This window comes from Epinephelus fuscoguttatus, linkage group LG1, assembly GCF_011397635.1.
Source record: "Epinephelus fuscoguttatus linkage group LG1, E.fuscoguttatus.final_Chr_v1".
NCBI lineage: Eukaryota > Metazoa > Chordata > Actinopteri > Perciformes > Serranidae > Epinephelus > Epinephelus fuscoguttatus.
The window spans coordinates 10,126,246-10,145,880 of NC_064752.1; the positions used below are offsets into that span (position 1 = coordinate 10,126,246).

At 41.6% G+C, this 19,635-nt stretch overlaps 1 protein-coding gene across 1 annotated transcript; it reads left to right on the plus strand.

The window, feature by feature from the left end:
- The first annotated feature begins 1,023 nt into the window (after positions 1-1,023).
- ippk (inositol 1,3,4,5,6-pentakisphosphate 2-kinase) lies at positions 1,024-19,302 on the plus strand. Its single transcript, XM_049582134.1, has 14 exons — positions 1,024-1,272; positions 2,866-2,925; positions 7,949-8,044; positions 9,158-9,224; positions 9,348-9,466; positions 9,997-10,086; positions 11,023-11,081; positions 11,315-11,387; positions 11,807-11,959; positions 12,422-12,542; positions 14,847-14,982; positions 15,115-15,217; positions 15,605-15,696; positions 16,314-19,302. Exons 1-14 carry the CDS (start codon positions 1,192-1,194, stop codon positions 16,564-16,566), a joined length of 1,503 nt encoding a protein of 500 aa, XP_049438091.1. The 5' UTR covers positions 1,024-1,191; the 3' UTR covers positions 16,567-19,302.
- The last annotated feature ends 333 nt before the right edge of the window (positions 19,303-19,635 follow it).

Genomic DNA, 19,635 nt, shown 5'->3' on the forward strand with positions numbered 1-19,635 from the left:
TGACATTTTTTTTTTTTTTTTCCTCTTGTAAGGGAATGTTTTTTATTTATTGATGGGAGGGGGCCAAATAATTTGTAAGCACTAGGGAGGGGCTTATTTTTTTTTTTTATTATTTTTCTTTTAGTTTTACTTTTTATTTTGGCTTAAATGAGGGGCCTACAAATGTAAATGGTTGTGTTAAGTAAATATTTTACCACTGATTTTTAAGAAAAAAATGCCTTCCAATCCCACCTTTGGGTTTTGAAGGCATGATTTTCTTAAAAACATCATCAAAGTTGCACCGTTAATCATTGCCAGAAAAAAAGCCAAAAAACAGAAATGATCAAAAAAAGTTTGTACTTTATTGTATGTCTCATTTAAATTTTGAACAAAAATAAAATGATTGCACTAACTTGCCAGCATGCATGACAAGAGTGAAAAACCAAGGCTTTTTTTTCAACTCTAGGATTGAATCTTCAACTTTTAATTTTTAACTTTCAACATCAAAGGGCAAATTTTAAAAGTTTAATAGGTAATTTATGGTGCAGAAAGGGTCTTGCATTCCAAAGTCACTCAGGGAGGCTCAAGGAAAAATGTTTGTAGCTTCAGGTAAAGTAAAATAATAATAATGATAATAATAATAATAATAATAATAATAATTACACTCCAGCCACCACTCTCCTCTGATAGGTGAAGAGCAGTCCCCAGGAGGTCGTTTTATTTCTTAAAAAAAAAAAAAAAAAAGGACAACTATATTTTTGTGTCAGTTTTAGTTTTTGAATGGGCTTTTAAATGACAATGCATTAGTTTTATTATTATTATTATTATTACCATTATTATTATCAGTGATCATAATAATATCATTATTATTCTCTGTTCAAAAAGTCTTTATTCTCATAATATTTCTTAAAATATCTCAGCTTCATTCTCTGAGATCTGACGTGTCTCTTTCTTCCAAGAACCGTTAGGTCAGTTAGGCCAACTTCCTTATGGGACTTTTATTTTGAAGAGGCGGAAGTGGTATTCTGGTGGGAGTAACTTGGTCAGCCGGGGCCGGGCGGCAGCAACAGCAGCACAAGTCAGTCGGTCCTGTGGTACTTCGGAGTTACCACTAGCAGCCAGTAGTACTAGTCGGAGTACTTGTATGTTCCTGTGCCGTCGTGTGTTACTTTCTGGCCGTTAACGGGAGCTGAGTGTGTCGTCGTTAGTGTGATGGAACTGGACAAAATGGACGAGAACGACTGGAAGTATCACGGAGAGGGGAACAAGAGCCTGGTGGTCTCACACGTACAGGTGAGTAGGCTAGGCTAACACGAAGCTAACCCAAGTTCGGCTAAAGCAGGAGGAGTGTGAATTTAGCTTTGAGAGGACACCACCGCCCGCGTCACACTTTTTTAACGTTAAATAAACATCGCCTCGGTGTTGCTGACGACGGAAACTTTATAGTTATTATCTGGAAAGTATGTTTAAAGCTGAAGGGTGACATGTCAACTGCCAGGAATGAGGATTTTATTTAGCTATCATCGGTACTATTAGCCTGTGTTTGCTAGCTTAGCCGGCTTGTTAGCCAACAACTAAGAGTTCAAATGAGTCCAACCAATAACAAAAGATCGTCACACAGCGACAACAAAGCTTAAAACACCCCGTTTTTTTGGCAGTAACACATAGATTTAAGTCCAGTCAAGGTGACGGACTGACCGGGTGGTGTTAGGTCATAAAAGGTAAGATCCTAACGGGCTGCTGGGAGGCTACATTAGCTAACGGGACCTGCCTGTTAGCAGACTCCGAGGCTGACCGCTAGTCTTTGAGTTCACTTCTATTCAGGTTAATCCGGAGCTGGACTGATCAGGGCAGGGTGGTGAATCCACTGACATGCCCCAGATCGCCTGTGGGAAAGTCTCATTCACGGGACCGTCGCGGTCATGTTGTTATTGAGCAATTGGTGAGATGTTATGAGGGTATGGCATCACAGCAGCAGTGTTGTAATCAGCTCAGGAACTGTCGAGCTTTCTTGGGGTTTTGATTGTTCACAAAGCAATATACATTTTCATCTGTGCTTCACTTTGCATTATTACAATTCCTCACTTTGTTAGATAAGTTTTCTTGTTCATACCAGCTCTGTAATTTTTTTTTTATACGTTAGCAGGTGCAGGGCGATCTCCAGGGAAGACAGGGAAAGATACATCCTCTTATTCAAATCAAAGTCTGACTAAAAGTGAAACTAAGTTGCTCAAGAAGTCAAAATTAAGTCAGTTTGCACCACTGAACATTCGGCTGTTTGGCAAATTCAAGCTGAAGGGAAAAATTCCTTCTGCAGAAGTCACCAAAAAACATGTGTCCACTACACTTCAAATAATTTAGGAGTGGTTCAAAACTAAGGAGAGGCAGGGCAGGAGAGAGATTTGACTACTGACCGACTGCATGTAAATGTGGATGTTACAGTAACCAGGCTACTGCAGTGCATTCAACCATGTCGTCTGGTTTCCTGCATAACCTGATTTCTCTCAGTGTTGTGTTTTTTTAGGGGGGCATGTAGATGTTCACTGCTGGAATATCCTGACATCTGTTATGTCATCATATTCTCAGGTGAATTAATGTTCTCTCTGAAACACACCCAAATACTGACTGAAGTAGTCAGCGTTGTGTGTTGTAATCATTATATGATGCATTATGTTTGAAAGTTGTAATCAGAGACACTTGTTTCAACCTGCAGTGGAATAACTGTTTCTGGGAAACACTGTGGGAAAACTTTGAGCTGTATCATTATGTTAATCTACCCACAGGAATCTCATAGAGATGCTCCTGGATCGACCCTGCCCAGTAGTTCAGGTGTTAATCCAGGTCTGAGGCTCCGCTGATCCTAACTGTGCTCTTCTGTTCTTGCAGCTTTCTAGAGTTCTACGCCTGCTCAAGTATCCAGCCGAGAACTCTGAAAATCCACCACAGGTAAATATTAGTCTGTGTGTCTCAGGTGTTTTCTGAAGCTGAAGACTGGTTCAAATTAATGCTCAGTAAAACATCTTGATCACAGGGAAAGTATTGGGAATCTTTTAGTTTATGTGTGCTTGTTAATTACATTTATTTTTTTGCAATTTGAACTTCTATTCTCACTGATAGATACTTTACAGTGTACCCCAATTTTAACCCCAAAGTGCTCATCCCCAGCAATTTTACTGTCAGGCCCAGTTTCCCCTAGATTGGCTGTAACCTGACGTCCGTTATGTGTTTAGATATTATTGTAGTGGTGTTTTTAGATGTTGTAGCATATTGTCAACTGAACTTGAACCACTAGTTTTCACTTCAAAATAGACCAAACTGTCTCATCTGTCAACCATCTGCAGCCCGACCCTTCTTTATTTCTTATTTTTTGTACAAGGTAATTAGAATCGTACAAGGTAAAGCCCTTATTTTTGTTATTTAATCAATATTTTTGGGGACACCTCACATCTTGTTTGAATAAAATGTTATTGGAATGTTCAATTGACAGAATTGATCACAGTTTGGTGTGAGCTCCCAAGTCACAACTGATCATTTGATTGAAAATGTGCAGTGTGAAGTAACACACTGTAGAAGATTAATAAAATCATTGGGGATTTGTACAGCTTTAGGCTTCTGCACGGAGACCCTGGTTGACCAGAGACACTCTGTAACAGCTGAGCAAACACTCAATGTAAAACATTAATTTTAAAAAAACAAACAAAAATGAACAAACTGTTAAATGACAGTGTTTAAAGGAATACTTCACCCACAAAACAACCATTTTTATACCACTTATTCATCTTGCGTTGCCTTAAAGAAAACTATGTCTTTCTTGCGTGCCCCCAGTGCACAAAGAATCCAAAAATGGCCGACATTGTTGATAAATTGAAGTAAACCGGGACGCTTTTAGCAACAGCAAAAATATATCAAAACATCTGTTCACAAAACTCATGTGGTATAAACCAAGTCTCATGTATCCAGTCATATGCTCAGTGCCTCCCAAACACGTTGCATTGCCCTCAGCCCCTTTTGACCAGGACTAATAGTGAAACTTTTCTATGCTTCCACTTTCAGTCCTGGTCATAAGGGGGTGACGGCAAGGCAAACTACTGCGCATGTTTTGCTGTTGTCACTTCATTTAATCAACAGTGTTTGCCTTTTTTGGATTCTTTGTTCACTGGATACATGCAAGAAAAAAGTTTTTTCTCGAATTAAAGGTGACACAGTGTGAAAACCTGATATGTAAATGCTCATTTTGTGGGTGAAGTATTCCTTCAAAGTTTAGTCTACAGCACCTGACTGCTGACTGTCATATACTGAATGATGGCTCGGGTTACCCAATTCCAGTAGGCTTGGATGATATCATGGTATCATGGTATACTAGCGTATTTCTAAATCCTGACAGTTTAATTTTCAGTGCCATCAAATGTAGATACTCCACTTTCTGTTAAACTGATACAGAGGCTGCAGAGACTAGACTACGTGAAATAACAAGTGATAAATGTACCATTGTCAAATAATCAGAGCAAACCACATTTACACAAATATGTATTTATTGTGAATCTTTAATCACTATATTTCATAAAATAACATTACTTTACCAAATGAAATAAAACTCTTGGCTTAAAACAACAGTCTCATGGCTGCAAACGATGATCTCGTGCTGCATCTGAAGACATATGCAGGTGGTTTTATAGTGAACAACAGAGCTGTGTGATGCAAGATATCAGATTGATGACTGAGGGAAGAAAAATGTCAGTAATCCTAATGATAATCCTGATAAAGTCCATGACAGAGAGGAGAAAACAGATGTTGGTTCATACCTGTTAGCAGGGTTACATGGAAACTTAGTTTAGTGTAATGGTTGTGTGTAGCAGGACAGGGCTCCATTTAGCCACTGCTTTGTTTATTGTCAGTGGAGTAGCAGCAGACCTTACATCCTGGTCAGATTAAAGGCTTGAAGGGACAGTCCCTGATACACATGTAAACTAAAGTATGGCCCCGCCCAACCCTGAAATTCAAATAAACTTGGAGCTGCTTATCGGCTGCCAACACTCTGAGGCTGATTCACGACAATAAACAACCGCTAAAGGTATAAACATTTGAAAGGTTTCTTTATATGAGTTTTATTTGTAGCAACAGCAGGAAAACTGATGAGTGTTTCTAATTAATCTATTACTCAAACAGATAAAGAAATGAAATATTAAGTGTTTGAGGAGTTTCTGTACTTTAAGGCAAGGCAAGTCAAGGCAAGTTTATTTGTATAGCACAATTCAACACAAGGTAATTCAAAGTGCTTTACAGAGACATTAAAAGCAACAAGACACAATTTAAAACAATAAAAACAGTCAATTAAAAAGGGAAATAGAAATTGAGAATGATAGTGAAAAGAAGTAGAATAATAAAAGGCATAAATCAGCAGTGTGTAGTTAAAAAGTACGGGCAGTAGAATACAGCGGGTAAGTATTTAATCTAAGAGTACGCTTCAGTAAACAATAGTGTTTTTAGCCCTGATTTAAAGGAGCTGACAGTTTGAGCAGACCTCAGATCTACGGGAAGTTTGTTCCACAGGTGAGGAGCATAATAACTGAATGCTGCCTCACCTTGCTTGGTTCTTGTTCTTGGAACACACAACAAACCTGTTCCAGATGACCTCGGGGGTCTGGATGCGTCGTAGGGAACCAGTAGATCAAACATGTATTTTGGTCCGAGACCATTTAGGGCTTTGTAGACCAGCAGTAAGATTTTAAAATCTATTCTTTGACTCACAGGAAGCCAGTGTAACGATTTAATGACCGGTGTAATATGGTTCACTTTCCTGGTGTTTGTAAGGACCCTGGCGGCAGCGTTCTGAATCAGCTGCAGCTGTCTGATTGATTTTTTGTTAAGGCCTGTAAATAAGCCATTGCAATAATCCAACTTACTAAAAATGAATGCATGAATAAGTTTTTCCATGTCTTGTTTAGACAGAAACCCCTTAATTCTAGCTATATTTTTCAGGTGGTAATAGGCATATTTAGTAATAAACTTTAAATGGCACACAGGAGCCCCAGGATTTCTCTTAAAGCTCAATGGCTTTAAGAGAAATCCTGGGGCAGCTTTACAAACCAGTGTTTGTTGGTCAACCAGCTGACTTTGTGTTTAACCCTGTCTTTTCCCCCTACAAAGATAGTTGCCATGGTAACTGCTGGTACACAACAAATACACAAGGAACAGTTTCTGTTCAGGCTTGCAGATCAGAACTTATGAAAGGATCAACTCCTGACCAGTCAGCGGTGAGGAAGAAAATGAGTCACCATTCCTACAGGATCCCAGTATGGAAAAAATATGTATGTGGTTACACGTGATGTAGATTAGTAGCGCTGTAGCTATGTAGGAAAACGATATCTATTTCATACTGTCTACAGAGCGGCTGATTGTTTGTCCAACCAGGGAAACACTGGTTAGTTAATAAACAACGGAACCATTTTAATCAATGAAAGAGTGATAGATTGTGGGTCTCAGGTCTGGAACAATGCTCTGCTTACCTAGGATGTTGCTGTTTGCTTAAGTGAGGACAGATAATAAGAGACATTACGTTCAATTAATTAATCATTTGTTTGTCATATGAAGTCATACAAGGAACAGCTTCCGTGAAGTGTGATCCTATAATTTCCCTCAACTTGTACGTTGTGATTTTGCCCTTTCTTCCCTCCTCTGACACAGTAGGCTGCTGCTTTATAATTGCCCGTGTCTCTAGACAGGTAGCATTGTGTGTATGTTTTTCAAAGTGCTGCCAAAAGTGAGGTCTGCAGACCAAAGTTGGTCCGCCAGAAGGTTTGATTTGGCCCGTCAGATGTTTCTAGTGAAAAGTAAATGTTGAAAAAAAAAAAAAAGCATAAGGGAACTTGGGATCCTAGTAGCACCATTTTGCACCTTAACAATACAGAACAATACAACAGGTGTTTGCTTTTAGCCCGTGGCCCACCATTAAATTTCAGTTTTGACCCTCCCACGGAAAAAGTTTGGGCACCCCTGATTTATGGCACCCTGGATGGTTCTGGTAATCCCTGGTCTCTGGTTGTGGAATGATGCAACTGTAATTTTGTGTACGGTTGCTTTTATTATTGTACAAAGTCAATCCACCGAAGACTCAGAGAATTCACTGATGTCATCAGTGACATCAAAGATGGTGTCTTGGAACGTGCACCAGACTCAGACAGGTTGGCTCCATCTCTAGCGCCATTAAGGGCATGCGTCACTGATTGTTTACATATGTTAACTGCAACAAGATGGCTGCATGGTTGCTCCTCCTGAACACAGGAAGTGGTCGAGTAGATACGGGACATCACGTCACTTTTCCTCCGTCACACTAGTATATATTCACTGTAAAGCACACAGCTCCTCTACAACTCTCTCCAGAGTCCTAAGCTCTGTCAGACTGGCATATAGTGAAAGAGCTTCCTAGTTGAGTGGTACTGTCCAGGATTTAGCCAAGTTTCGTTGAGTCAAAGGATATTACAGTTCCTAATAGCCAGTTGAAAACATGCAGCACGGGTTGTTCCAGTTTAATATCCAACGCCTGTACAGTGGCTAACAGCATGCTAGTTTGACTGGTGCCCATCTTTTCCTTCATGTTTGCTGATGCTTACATTTGAGAACCTCGACCTAGGTAGCTATCATAAGTCAGCAGGAAGAGAGAGTTTGCAGACTGGTGAGTTGATTTCCTTCCCTGGATAACTGACTTGCAGCCACACGCCACCACCATCCAACGCCGACCACAAAAAGCACCAGCAGCACTTGCAAAATTAACACAAGAGCATAACTTAAACAAGAATTAAGTAGCGCTAATGAAGAGGTGACTGGAAACATCCACACCCCCCTCTTTGTGTCCAAGAGACAATAAATAACTCAAATAACTACTCTGTCAACAGTACATCTCATGACTCAGAACAGGTTATATTTTACCTGTCTGTCTCACGGTCTGTCTGTCTGTGTGTTTGTCCTCCAGACGGTGGAACAGGCCTTCCGGCAGATCCAGAACATTGTTGACTTCAGCTCCAATGTGATGAGCAGCCTGCTGGGAGAGAAGTTCATCCACAGTGGGGTAAGACACTGTTGTGTTTACACAGTTTGATGTCATTCAGTAAAAGGTTTTTGTTTTTATCTTATCTTTCTTTTATCGCTTTATCAAAGCTCTATCTCACAGAACATTAAAAGCATGCTTCACTGACACTGCTGAAACACTGTCGGACTTATGATGAACGGAAAGGGTCAAAATCGATGCAGCAGAACCACAGCGTCTTTATTTAAACCACACATTCCTCTTACTTGTCAAAACCCAGTGCCTGCATTACCCACAATGCAACCAAACCCCTGATATTTCAGTCAGAGGAAGCATTCACACTGGTGCTATTCTGTCCTGGCCAATCGATGGACCGTGGGTCAGTGGTCGTTTCGGGCAATACCGCCCCAAAACGAGCAGCTGTTGTAACTGCGTGACGTTGTCCATGCGGTTCGGTCCGCTTTAAAAACTGCAGTGTGAAAGTGAACCGAACTAAATGAAGGTGTGAAATTTTTTGGCGGACCGAGTTCCCCGGACTCTCCCGGTGTGAATGCGCCCAGAGATTCAGGTGTGGCTAATATACATTTCTCCTTGATGCTGAAACAAACAAGACAAGTACGAAACAAACAACAATGGCTGCCAGACTAAAAAAATGAAAACTCCAGACGGATACATTTCAATACAAGCAAGTTTGCGACCAGTAACTGTAGCCTGGGACTGTTTTACCCCCCTGTTAATTTATTTATTTATTTTTTAGCATAATCAGACCTAGGTGATGAATCAGGGAACTTTGTAGCAGCAGACATTCACAAAAACAGTGAGTTGCATTGTTGAAATCTGAAGGGTTTTAGCACATGAACAACACTCCCTGGGTCAGATTGTGCCTAATTTTAGATTTAAGTATCAGATGGAAGTTAGATTCAGCAGCTCAATTTATTTGCCTGTCAAAATTAGAGCATATAAAAAAGTCACGATCAAAGCTGGCTCTGTACGTTATGCCCCTCATAATATACTGATGACCAGCACAGTGCCAGTGGATCACATTACTTTACATACAGTAGAAAACAGAAACCAAGATGTTGCAGCAGAGACAGACGTTTGGACATGTTCCGTCCACAAACTGGACTAACATGACTGTCCTTATTTTCTCCACAGGAAGTGGTCAAACTGCCGCTGGAGTTTGTACGACAACTGTCAATCAAAGTTCAACATCAAAGACCTGGTAAAACTTTTTTTTTGTTTCTGTGGGAAACATCTGGTATCAAAACCTAGTAAAGGAGCATGTTGCATGGAGTCAGATGAGTACTGAAAATGATCTGTGTGTCTCTGTGTGTGTGTCTGTCAGCCTGGCGCTGTGATAAGGTGATGGACATCTACAGCGGCTGTGCTCTCTGTTTGCCCAACCTGACATCTCCAGCACTCCACCCATCGACACACACTCCTCCACTCTGCATCGAGATCAAGGTACACACACACACACACACACACACACACACACACACACACACACACACGTGGATATCTTTTGCATAAAATTGCTTCGCCCAGTTTAATTTGAATAGTGGCACAAACATTGTTTAATAAAAGAAAGGGGAAACATTTATTCCAAGTAAAGAAGTATACACAAAAGTAACAATAAATTTCAGCCTGGTTTTAATTTAATAAGCCTGGGTTTAATTTTACTTTCATCTCAGTAATAAAACTCCAGATCTGATTAAAGATGAATTAATTCAATTTTATTTATATAGCCCAATATCAGAGGCCTTTAAAGTATACAGCACCCTCTGTCTTTAGACCCTCACAGCGGATAAAGGAAAAACTCCCCCCCCAAAAAACTTTTAAAGGGGTAAAAAATGACGTTCTTGTCCCAAGAAGCAGTTTCAGTTTCAGAATTGTTTGCCTGTGAATCACCCTCACCCAAACAACACATCACATGATGGACTGTGGGTGTATGAGTGGTACTCAGCTGATGCTATTTTGTGTTTTGTTTGTAGCCTAAATGTGGTTTCCTGCCGTCCTCCAAACATGTCAGCAAAGACATCAAGACCAAAGTGTGTCGCTTCTGCATGCACCAACACTACAAGGTAACTACAGCCACTGTGCAGAGGAACTACAGCTACACCAACTATAGTACAACAGCCTCTCATTATTAGTCACTGACTGTCACAGATCATATCAGCTGTAATTCTATCCGTAACTTGATGGCAGACCAAAACTAAACTTGTCTGTTGTCAGGTTTGTGTGCTCTCTGCATATGGTGTTTGTAATTGACTGAGTAAAGATTGTTTGTGAGGGAAGATCCTCCACTCTGTGTCACCGCTGTACACTCAAGAGTGGGCCGCGTGTTTCTGTAGTTCCAACAACAGAAACAGAGCGATACATCTTGTCTCTAATCCCATTCCCATGTTGAAATGTCACGTCAAATTCATAATTTAAAGGTCCAGTGTGTAGGATTTAGGGGCATCTATTGGCTGAAATGGTATATAAAATTCTTAAGTATGTTTTCATTTGTTTATAATCACCTGAAAATAAGAATCCTTGTGTTTTTATTACCTTAGAATAAGCTGTTTATACCAACATATGGAGCAGGTCTTCTATGGAGTCCGCCATGTTGTTGTTCAGTATCCCAGAACAGACAAACCAAATGCTGGCTCTAGATAGAGCCATTTGCGTTTTTGCATCGGCCACCGTAGTTCTTCTACATGCTTGTCACAAGGGAATTTCAAGCTCTGCAACCTCACCCCTAGATGCCACTAAATCTGACACACTGGACCTTTAAGCTTATAAATGTTATTTGAATCAGGACGTCAGTATTTGGGTCAAACAGCTCTTGAAAAACAAGATGTGTAAAATGTAGTGATCTACAGCTGCTATATGAGTGTTGCAGATACATATTTAATCAATATGTAGCTACATAGAATCTTTGGATTGGACTACAGAAAAACTACTGTTTCTATGACTTCATCACATCAGCCTTTCTTTCATGTCTTCATTCATCACCTTGTATTCTGTCTCTCCAGGTGGCCAATGGGAAGTGGAAGAGACGCAGTCTGTACTGTCCTCTAGACCTGTTCTCAGGGTGAGATTACCGCAGCTACTACCATTACCATCAACAGTGCTCTTGAGCTATGTGTGGAACTCATATGACCAGTTATATTGTGGTGATGTAAACAGTGATAACAGTACTGTATACATCAGTTCAGCAACAAATCCTTCCACCACGCTGCAGATTTAGTGACTGATAGAAAAGCTGCCTCAGTGTTCTGCAGCTGCAGACTCTCATGTTCTCTGTCTTTTTCTCGTGTTGTCCAGGAACAGACAGAGAATGCACTTTGCCATCAGACACCTGATAGAAGAACCTCAGAACAACTTCAAAATCTTCAAGGTGAGACACAACCCCACCTGTTGTCCAACTCCATCAGCAACACAATCAATCAACACAACTACTGGTTTAAAGAACAGAAAACATGGAGGAGGAGGAATAAACTCAATGATTTGAACAGGAAGTGTAAAGTGAAGGTGGTCCACTCTGCTCAAACGTTATGATGGTGCTGATGTAACTTGTGACACATGGAAAAGGAATGAAGAGTATTTGAATGACTGATGGGGCTCAGAATGCAGAGCTATTGATCGAGAGTCTGACACAAGAATAAGCCAGACTCTCGAAACTTTGTCTCAGCTTGAGATGACTCAAGTTCCAGAAACTGTGACTACCTAGATCCCCTAGTTCAGTTTTTCATTTTGAACCAAAGCTGTGACACATATTTTAAGAAATTCATCCTCAGATGTCTCTGTGTGTTTCAGGGCGGTCAGTGTATCTACAGCAGTAAGGAGGGCAGTGACGACTCCTTGGACCTGAACTCTCTGCTGCATCATCTCAGACCGTACTTCCTGTACGGAAACAACCGAATCAACAGTCACATGACCAGCAAAGCTGTCCTGAACGACTTCATCCAGGTAAAACCAACACACAAATATTTGTGTAAAGGGGTTTATACACACTTTTAATTCAAAGTAAAAATATATCGGTGTTGTGCAGCTGAGCAGTAGACTATAAACGTACCCATGCTAACATCAAGAGTCCCCAGTGGACCAAATTCTGCTCATGTCTCAGTGTCAGAGCAAAACAGACAAACTTGGAGTGTTTTCCAGATGTGAAACGGCTCAGTCAGGTGGAGATGTGAGAAGAGAAACTCACAACAGGTGTCACAGTGTCAGTCTAAAGTTTGTCTCTTTTTAAAGACCCTGGGTTGAAGTTAGAAATGTAGAAGTTGTAGTCAGGTTAGTGTTTGGCTTTTTAAAATGTAAGTTATTTTGCAACTATTGATTCGTTAGGAAAGTTTAAATGAGAGATCCTGACTCCTTAAACTGATGATGAACACTCACCTCTTTTGGTCAAACACATCTCTTTGTCTGTAGGTCCTGGTGAACGCCCTGCTGAGTGGGGGAGGAGGGGATGGAGGGGTGGTGACAGACAGACAAGGAGAAGGGCGGAGCTTCTGTGAAGCAAGTTTGTTCAACAAGGAGAGAATTCGCCACGGTAAGAACCTGCCTGTCTCCTAGTCTGTTTTACTGACTGACTGTTTCCTGTTTCTTTCTCAGTGATTTTCACTCAACAGGTGAACAATTTATTTGACAGGGAACATACAAAAGCTAGTTCTCAACCCCTGTGTCTGAACAGGGACAAAACAGACAGTTTATACATCACACACAGCAAGCACTATGAAATACTGTTCACCATGTGCACAGACACAAGATGCACACAGAGCAGTTGTGGTTGTTTGATCAGCCAAAGACCAAACAACCTTTTCAGCATCATAGAAAAGAGTACAAACCTGTGAAAGTTTTAATATGTGACGGAAGGAAACTCAGTTTTTTGTGTGTTTAATGAAAAAGTCCGCCTGTAGTGATGAGGTCTTTGTAATTCTGCTTCTCTCAGAGCAGAGTATAGTGAAAGCCTTTAAAGCGGGTGCGGCTAAGCTGTGGGTGTTTTACAAACTAACTGTGTGTCAGAGAACACCAAGACATTTTCAAGGCTCAACAGATTGAATTTGGTAAGTGTATTACAGTGGTGTTGGTTTGGACTTTGTGGTTTGAGCTTTACTAAATCTGGAAGCTCATTAAGTTCAATTTACTGAACACACAATACACAGACTGTAAAATTAAACATTATTAGCACAACTTTATTTTTTTTGTCCTTAAGTCTAGTCTCTTAATAATGATTATAAGACAAAAGCCCACTTCAGACTAAATATTTGCAACAAGATTAAACCATTTTAGAACGTTGCTGTTGTGTGAACTGGGTCGTCTCAGCTCGACTCGAGCCAGTTGATCGTGTCACCTGCGACTCAGCTTGTCAGATAGCCAGCGGCTTGTTTTAGAATGTAAGACATGCCAACTGTTTCAACAGCCAATTGGCTTGGAGAGAAATCGGTCAACCTGTCAGGTTGTGTGTTCGCTCGGCCTTCATCCCTGCTGAGCCTGAGTCCATTTTATTTACATCCCCGTAGCTGTTGACACATGTTGCTCTCCGTCCTCAGGATGTTGTCAGTGTTTGACGGTGGGTTGCTGCTGCTCCTCCTCGCTGTATGTGTGCGTGTCACACAGAAACACACTCACTGACTTATTTATCAGCGCAGGTTATTTGAATTATTTTGGCCTATTTGTTATGACTATGATCTATCTGAAACTTGTTTCGTTTGTTTTTGCTGTAACGGGTACAAGTAATAATTATTACAATACATTTAAAGCCTTTAAAAACACCCAAGGTCACCTTACAGACCATAAAAATAAAACCAAATAACAAGTAAAATACAGACAGAACAAGATAAGTATCTCTCTATTACTATTACCATTCATATTTTAACAAGATACAAGCTGTATTCAGCTATAAAATAAGCCTGAATGGCTGTAACATCAGAAAGGAGGTGCTGTGACAGTCATATAGGTGTCATTCTCGGAACCCATCGGCTGTATTCAGCGTCTGATTTCCGGCAGACGGCGATACAGCCTCTGGCGGCAGACCCCGATTTTTTGGCATTCCGGTTTGATTTGGGCGGAGGAGGCGAATTTCCGTTTCCGACTTCCGTTCATATATATAAGTAAATAAGCTGAACCATTGCGATGGATTCAGAGTTTGCAGTGACGGCAATTATGTTCCGCCTCGTTAGTTCACCGCACGGACCGTTTAACCTGGCAACAACTGCAGCTGGCTCAAACGTGATGGGTCAAGATCACACGGACTACAGACAGCCTACAACTGGAAACCAGGGCTCTTCCGCTCTTCCTCCGGAGGCAAAATCTCTATATACAGACTCTACATTCACTGAATGTAGAGTCTGTATATAGAGAATATAGGTGTAAACCGGCAGGTTGTCAGAACGTTGCAGAATGGCATATTAGTAGTTGCAAGCTTTGACCTGTCTAGTCATAAATCTTTAGTCTGAACTGAACTAATAAAATTCACAGAGCTGCTGTGGAAAACTACATGATGCTGCTGCTTGTGCTGATGTGAATTGTGACTGTAACTCTGCAGAGCAGTCTTGACAGATCCGTCTGTCTCTCCTCTCTCAGAAAGGACTGTCTTGTGTGGCAGCCTCCCTCAGAAATGTTTGCGGTTTGAAAGAAGCACTTTTGTCTTTTCACAAACATTTTGCTCACAACATCTGAATGTGATTATGTAAATATGTGAAACTAAAAACCTGACTCGTTTCTTTTTGTGCATGTTTCTTTTATACTGAAGGAGACATTAAATATTCTTCCTGTTTGAAGCATTTAAAGTAAACCAGAATTCTGACCTGATGAGAACAGAAAAGATGACCACCCTCTCTGTCTCTGTGTGCAGGCTCTCAGGGTTTACCCAGCGACAGTGTTTTGTTCAGGATTCTTCAGACTCAGATGTTGGACACACTGGACATTGAGGGACTTTACCCTTTGTACCGCCGTGTGGAGCAACACCTGCAGGACTTCCCCAAGGAGAGGTAATACACGGTTAGAGAGTATCAGAAAAAAACTGCAGTAACTTTTTAGTTTTGATAAATCTCATTCATCCATTACTTACAAAGAGGCACAGTTTTATCTCTGGCATCACTTCCTGTCTGTGTCTGTGTTAGAACTCGTCTTCAGATGGACGGGCCGTACAACGAGGCCTTCCTGGAGAAGCTGCAGAAATGTCCAACTGAGGATGACGGCTCTGTGGAATACGCTGTTGCCAAGGTGAGACAGAGCTAGAACCTAATGTTCAGTTCCCTGCTGTAATATTTCTCCTAATGTCAGCTGACTGTCTGTTGGAGAAATACACACTGGATAAATCATCAGTACAAACACTGAGCTAAAAAAAATCCCAGAGAATGTTGTTGTTGTTAACAAAATATCCACGTAAGTAGTTGCAGTAAAGTTCCACATAACAGACTGAGGGAAAACACTGAATTTTTTTTAAAGAAGGAACAAGTGAGGTCCTGCAGTGAAAGTGGAAGCAAAGTCATAGCTGCCAATTTCTTTTCTGTAAATCAGTTACCAGTTCGGACTGGTTTTCCACCCTCTGAACATTTACATAAAAGCCTAAAGAGAGTTGTTTGTCTAACTGCTGTGTTTTTACTTCAGGTCCATCAGTACCGCGTTGCCATGACAGCCAAGGACTGCTCCATCATGGTCGCCCTGGTGCCTAGCAGTGAGGAAGAAGAGGACGATGAAGGGTAAGAGTTAAGCTCTGGATGGCATGTTAATCACTTAGAAGAATCTCATTAAGTGAGAGGCTAACCTTCAGTCTGTAGTACAAGTCCGAAAACCAAGATGTTCTTAGCAGTGCCAGTTCAGGTCAGGTCTGCCATTGTTAGCAGTATGAGTTGATAAGAATGTATTACTTAGCATTTTGGACATTCAAAACCTGCAGCAACATGTTCACAGATAGAAGTTGGTCAGGATTGCAAATGTTATAGTGAGACACAAATACAACAGAAGTGCTGTTAAACAGGACATTACTACAGCTTTCACAACTGAAGATGTGCGCAGCAGCCATATTGGATTTAGAGGTTGCGTTATTGGGGTTCCTCTGACTTTCCGAGTTGGGAATCTGACCTCTGGAAAAAAAAAAAAATTGTCTGGAAACCCAGGAATTTTGAAGTGCCAGTACAAATTGAACACTCATAAATTTTGGTCTTTACAGACCTCATATATTGTGTTGTAAAGAATCATTGTGTAATAGCTGATGGAGTCCACTAGGTGGAGCCATACGTCAGCTCAGCACGTTTAAACCAAAACATTTCCGACTCACTTCTTCCTGGTCATTAATGCTCTCCTCCTCCTCCCCCAGTCTCTCCAGTCAGAGGCGGCTCAGGGACTTCCTCTCCTCCAGACCTCCTGCTTTCTCTTACTCAGTCTCCATTTTGGATCTGGACCCGAAACCGTTTGACAGCATCCCCCGCCAGCTGCGCCTGGACCAGAAGATCGTCTCTTGCTACCTGAGGACTGGTGGAACCTTACCAAAGGGCTCTCTGCCGCCGCTCTCTGGCATCTTCACAGCTGCAGAGAGAGAGGACTGCACGCTGCTCTTTCACCCTGTGTGAACACCTAACAAGAGCCGGACGACCCTAAGGATGAAGACTGATGCCACGCTGATGCCTCAAACGGAGTCGCCATGTTGATGCAGAGGTCGAGAATCACTTCAGACCAAAGCTGTTGATGGGAGACTTCCCTGCAGCACTTTGTCTTCACTCAGCTCATGTCGACAGGTGTCAGCTCTGTCCGCTGCTGCTCAGCAAATTTAAAATCTCCAGGAAGTGACCACTCAACCACCAGATTTGTGAGTGACTTCCAGATATTTCTGTTACTGATCCAAGACTTTTTTTGTGTTGCTGTGGCGACCAACTTCTCACTACTGTCAGGAGGTGAACGCCAACATCACAGTTCTGTTCTGTCATAATTCATATTTATGAGACAGAGTTCGGACTAACCCCTCCGACAGGACTCTTTTTGTGGTTGTCATGGCAACAGCATAACTGTTCTCATTCTCCGTGGCAACACTGCTGACAATAAAGCTCTGAGAAGAGGAAAGAAGAGAGGAGAATGAAAATGATGCAGAGTAATGCAGGTCGTGGGCGTAGATGTACGTATGATGTCATTTCCTGAATGTAGGCGGGGCCTCAGGTAGAGTCGGCACCGAGGCGAAGCCAATATGTTTGTCCAGGTTGAACTGGTGTTCTCTTAAGCGTCACTATGGTAACAGAAACACTGGTTACCATAGTTACAGCCACAGAGGAGGGTCTGTGTGAGTCTCAGTTCTCTGCTGGACTCAGAGGAGGTTTTCAGTCCAACTCTTCACACTGATCATCTCATAACTATTTAATTAACGAGAGCAGGTGATGCAGCGTTTGGTTGTGTTGAAAACCTTCATGAACCAGAACTGAGAGGTGACAGCGAGCAATGCTTATCCTCCTCGTTTGTTTTGTTTGACTCCTGTTCAGTTATTAGCGGCACGTTAACACATTTTCTCATCAGGCATTTTGTGCCGATTGAAGGTCAAATGTCTGTGACTTTTTCTTTATCAGGGACGAGAGTGGAGTGTCGGTAAAGGGTCAGTTTACCCAAATAAAACAGTTTATCCTCTTCTCAGCCACAGTAATTTACAGATTACACTATATACAGTTTTTTTTTTGGGGTGGGGGGGTGGGGGGTGGGGGGGGTAGTTGTAGTAAAAATAAAAAGAAATTCATAACACATGTTTTTGAATTTAACTTAGTTATGTAACAAACTTGGACAAATAAAAGACAAAAAAAAAATCAGTCTGCATGGAGAAGTTCAACTGAAAGAGAAAAACCACACATTGGCCACTTCATTAGGTACACTTGTACAATAGAATGCAATCCAGTACAACAGTACAATCTTAAATTTTGTCCATATCGAAGTTTAAATGTTCATTTTCTGTTGATACTGTCAGAGAGAGGTTTTATTATACTGACAGGTATTTCGTCCACCCCATTCACAAACATGAGGGGGGCAGATCTCATAATTCAGTCCAGTACACCAACACCACCATCTAACACCTCAGTAATTAGCTTATAGTTAAATTTGCACTTGAACATTATGAGATTGCTCAGGGTAACACAGTGACGGGGCCGTTGTATTGGATTGCACTAGCTTATACAGTTGTAGTCTTCTTAGTACTGTGTGTTTATAGTTAGGTGTTTTGGGTGAACTGACCCTTTAAGGTCCAGCTGGGACCTCTGACCATGTTGCTCTTGTAGGGTTCTTGAAACATTTTTGTCCAGCTGCCTTTTTCTGTTCTGACATAAAACCTCCTTTTGTGTTGAAAAGAAAAAGCACATTATTTTAACCTTTACTGTTGTCAGAACAACGTTCATCGTGTTTTGTTAGAAGCATTTTAGTAGTGGTCTAACTGGGAATCCCCACTGGAGGTGAGACATAAGCGAGACGCGAGTGGAGTGTAAGCGTTCTGTTATCCAATCCACACTGACTAGTCTTGCGCTAACCTGCTTTCACCTGGCTGACTGACAGCAGAAGTTCACTGAAGCTGAAAGACAGACTGGGAGCTCATCGATTAAAGGATGTTTGTGTGATTTTAACAACTACATGTGCAGATTCCCTTCACTAATGTGACACAGATAGACTTGAAGCGTAACAAATGCAGAGGATCAGTGTGGATTGATAAATTTAACAAATAATGGACCTAAAAAAGCCTCTAAAAAGCTTTCAGTGGGGATTGGCCCTAACACTCCAGATACGTAGCTTTGTAAAGGTACGGTTACATTATACTTTGAATATCTGCTCCATCTCCTCTTCACAGTTGAAACTCAAACCATCAAAACAGCCACGAGTTTGCCGTTTGGTGCGGGCTCACAGGTCAGAGTTCACCATTGACCTTCTGATTTCACACCGTCGGCTGATAGAAACACTGAGGCAGCGTGTCATCACGCTACCAGACTTCACTGAACAGAAGACTAATGTGACCGTACACTCGCAGAGCAGGAAGCAGAGCCAGAACAGAGGATTTTGAAGTGAAGCTTTCTGTCTCTTCAGTTTGATCTACTGTAGATCAATCTGACCCACCAGAGCAAAGGCTGCTGGGTAACAGAGAGCGGTCCTCGTCAGACAGGCCGAGCTTCATGCTGCTGCTCCGCTGGTTTTTGTGCCATAAGTGGCTTGTTGTGTGTTTGTCAATGTGCCTAAATGTTGTGATAGGACTGGAGGGTGGTGGTGGTGTGTGTGTGTGTGTGTGTGTGTGTGTGTGTGTGTGTGTGTGTGTGTGTGTGTGTGTGTGTGTGTGTGTGTGTGTGTGTGTGTGTTGAGAAACTCACTTTGTTACAGGCTGCGTTCACAGCTGAGATCTGAGACTGTTCTGCTGTGATTTGTCTCGGTCGAGACTGACGGATCAGTTTTGGAGCCGCTGTGGACACAGCCGTGAACTCTCAGTACCTCGAACTCCTGACGACCCGATCTGAAGCTCAACAGGGTCGTCTGATGTTTGCAAAACGATGCGTTCAGGAGTCGCTGGGAGGTTTCTGAGGACAGGGCGGTGATGTCACCAGGAATTGAAACTTGTACCCAGCTCTTTGTTTCCATCATCAGACGAGTGTTGACTTCATTTTGAGGACTTAAGTCCAGATGCTGTTTGTGTT

What these genes read in the sequence shown, in the direction of transcription:
- ippk (XM_049582134.1), top strand. Translation starts at nt 1,192, where the DNA reads ATGGAACTGGACAAAATGGACGAGAACGACTGGAAGTATCACGGAGAG. An exon ending in AGTTCAACATCAAAGACCTG is followed by an intron (nt 9,225 to 9,347) that starts GTAAAACTTTTT and finishes TGTGTCTGTCAG; the next exon opens with CCTGGCGCTGTGATAAGGTG. An exon ending in CCTCTAGACCTGTTCTCAGG is followed by an intron (nt 11,082 to 11,314) that starts GTGAGATTACCG and finishes CGTGTTGTCCAG; the next exon opens with GAACAGACAGAGAATGCACT.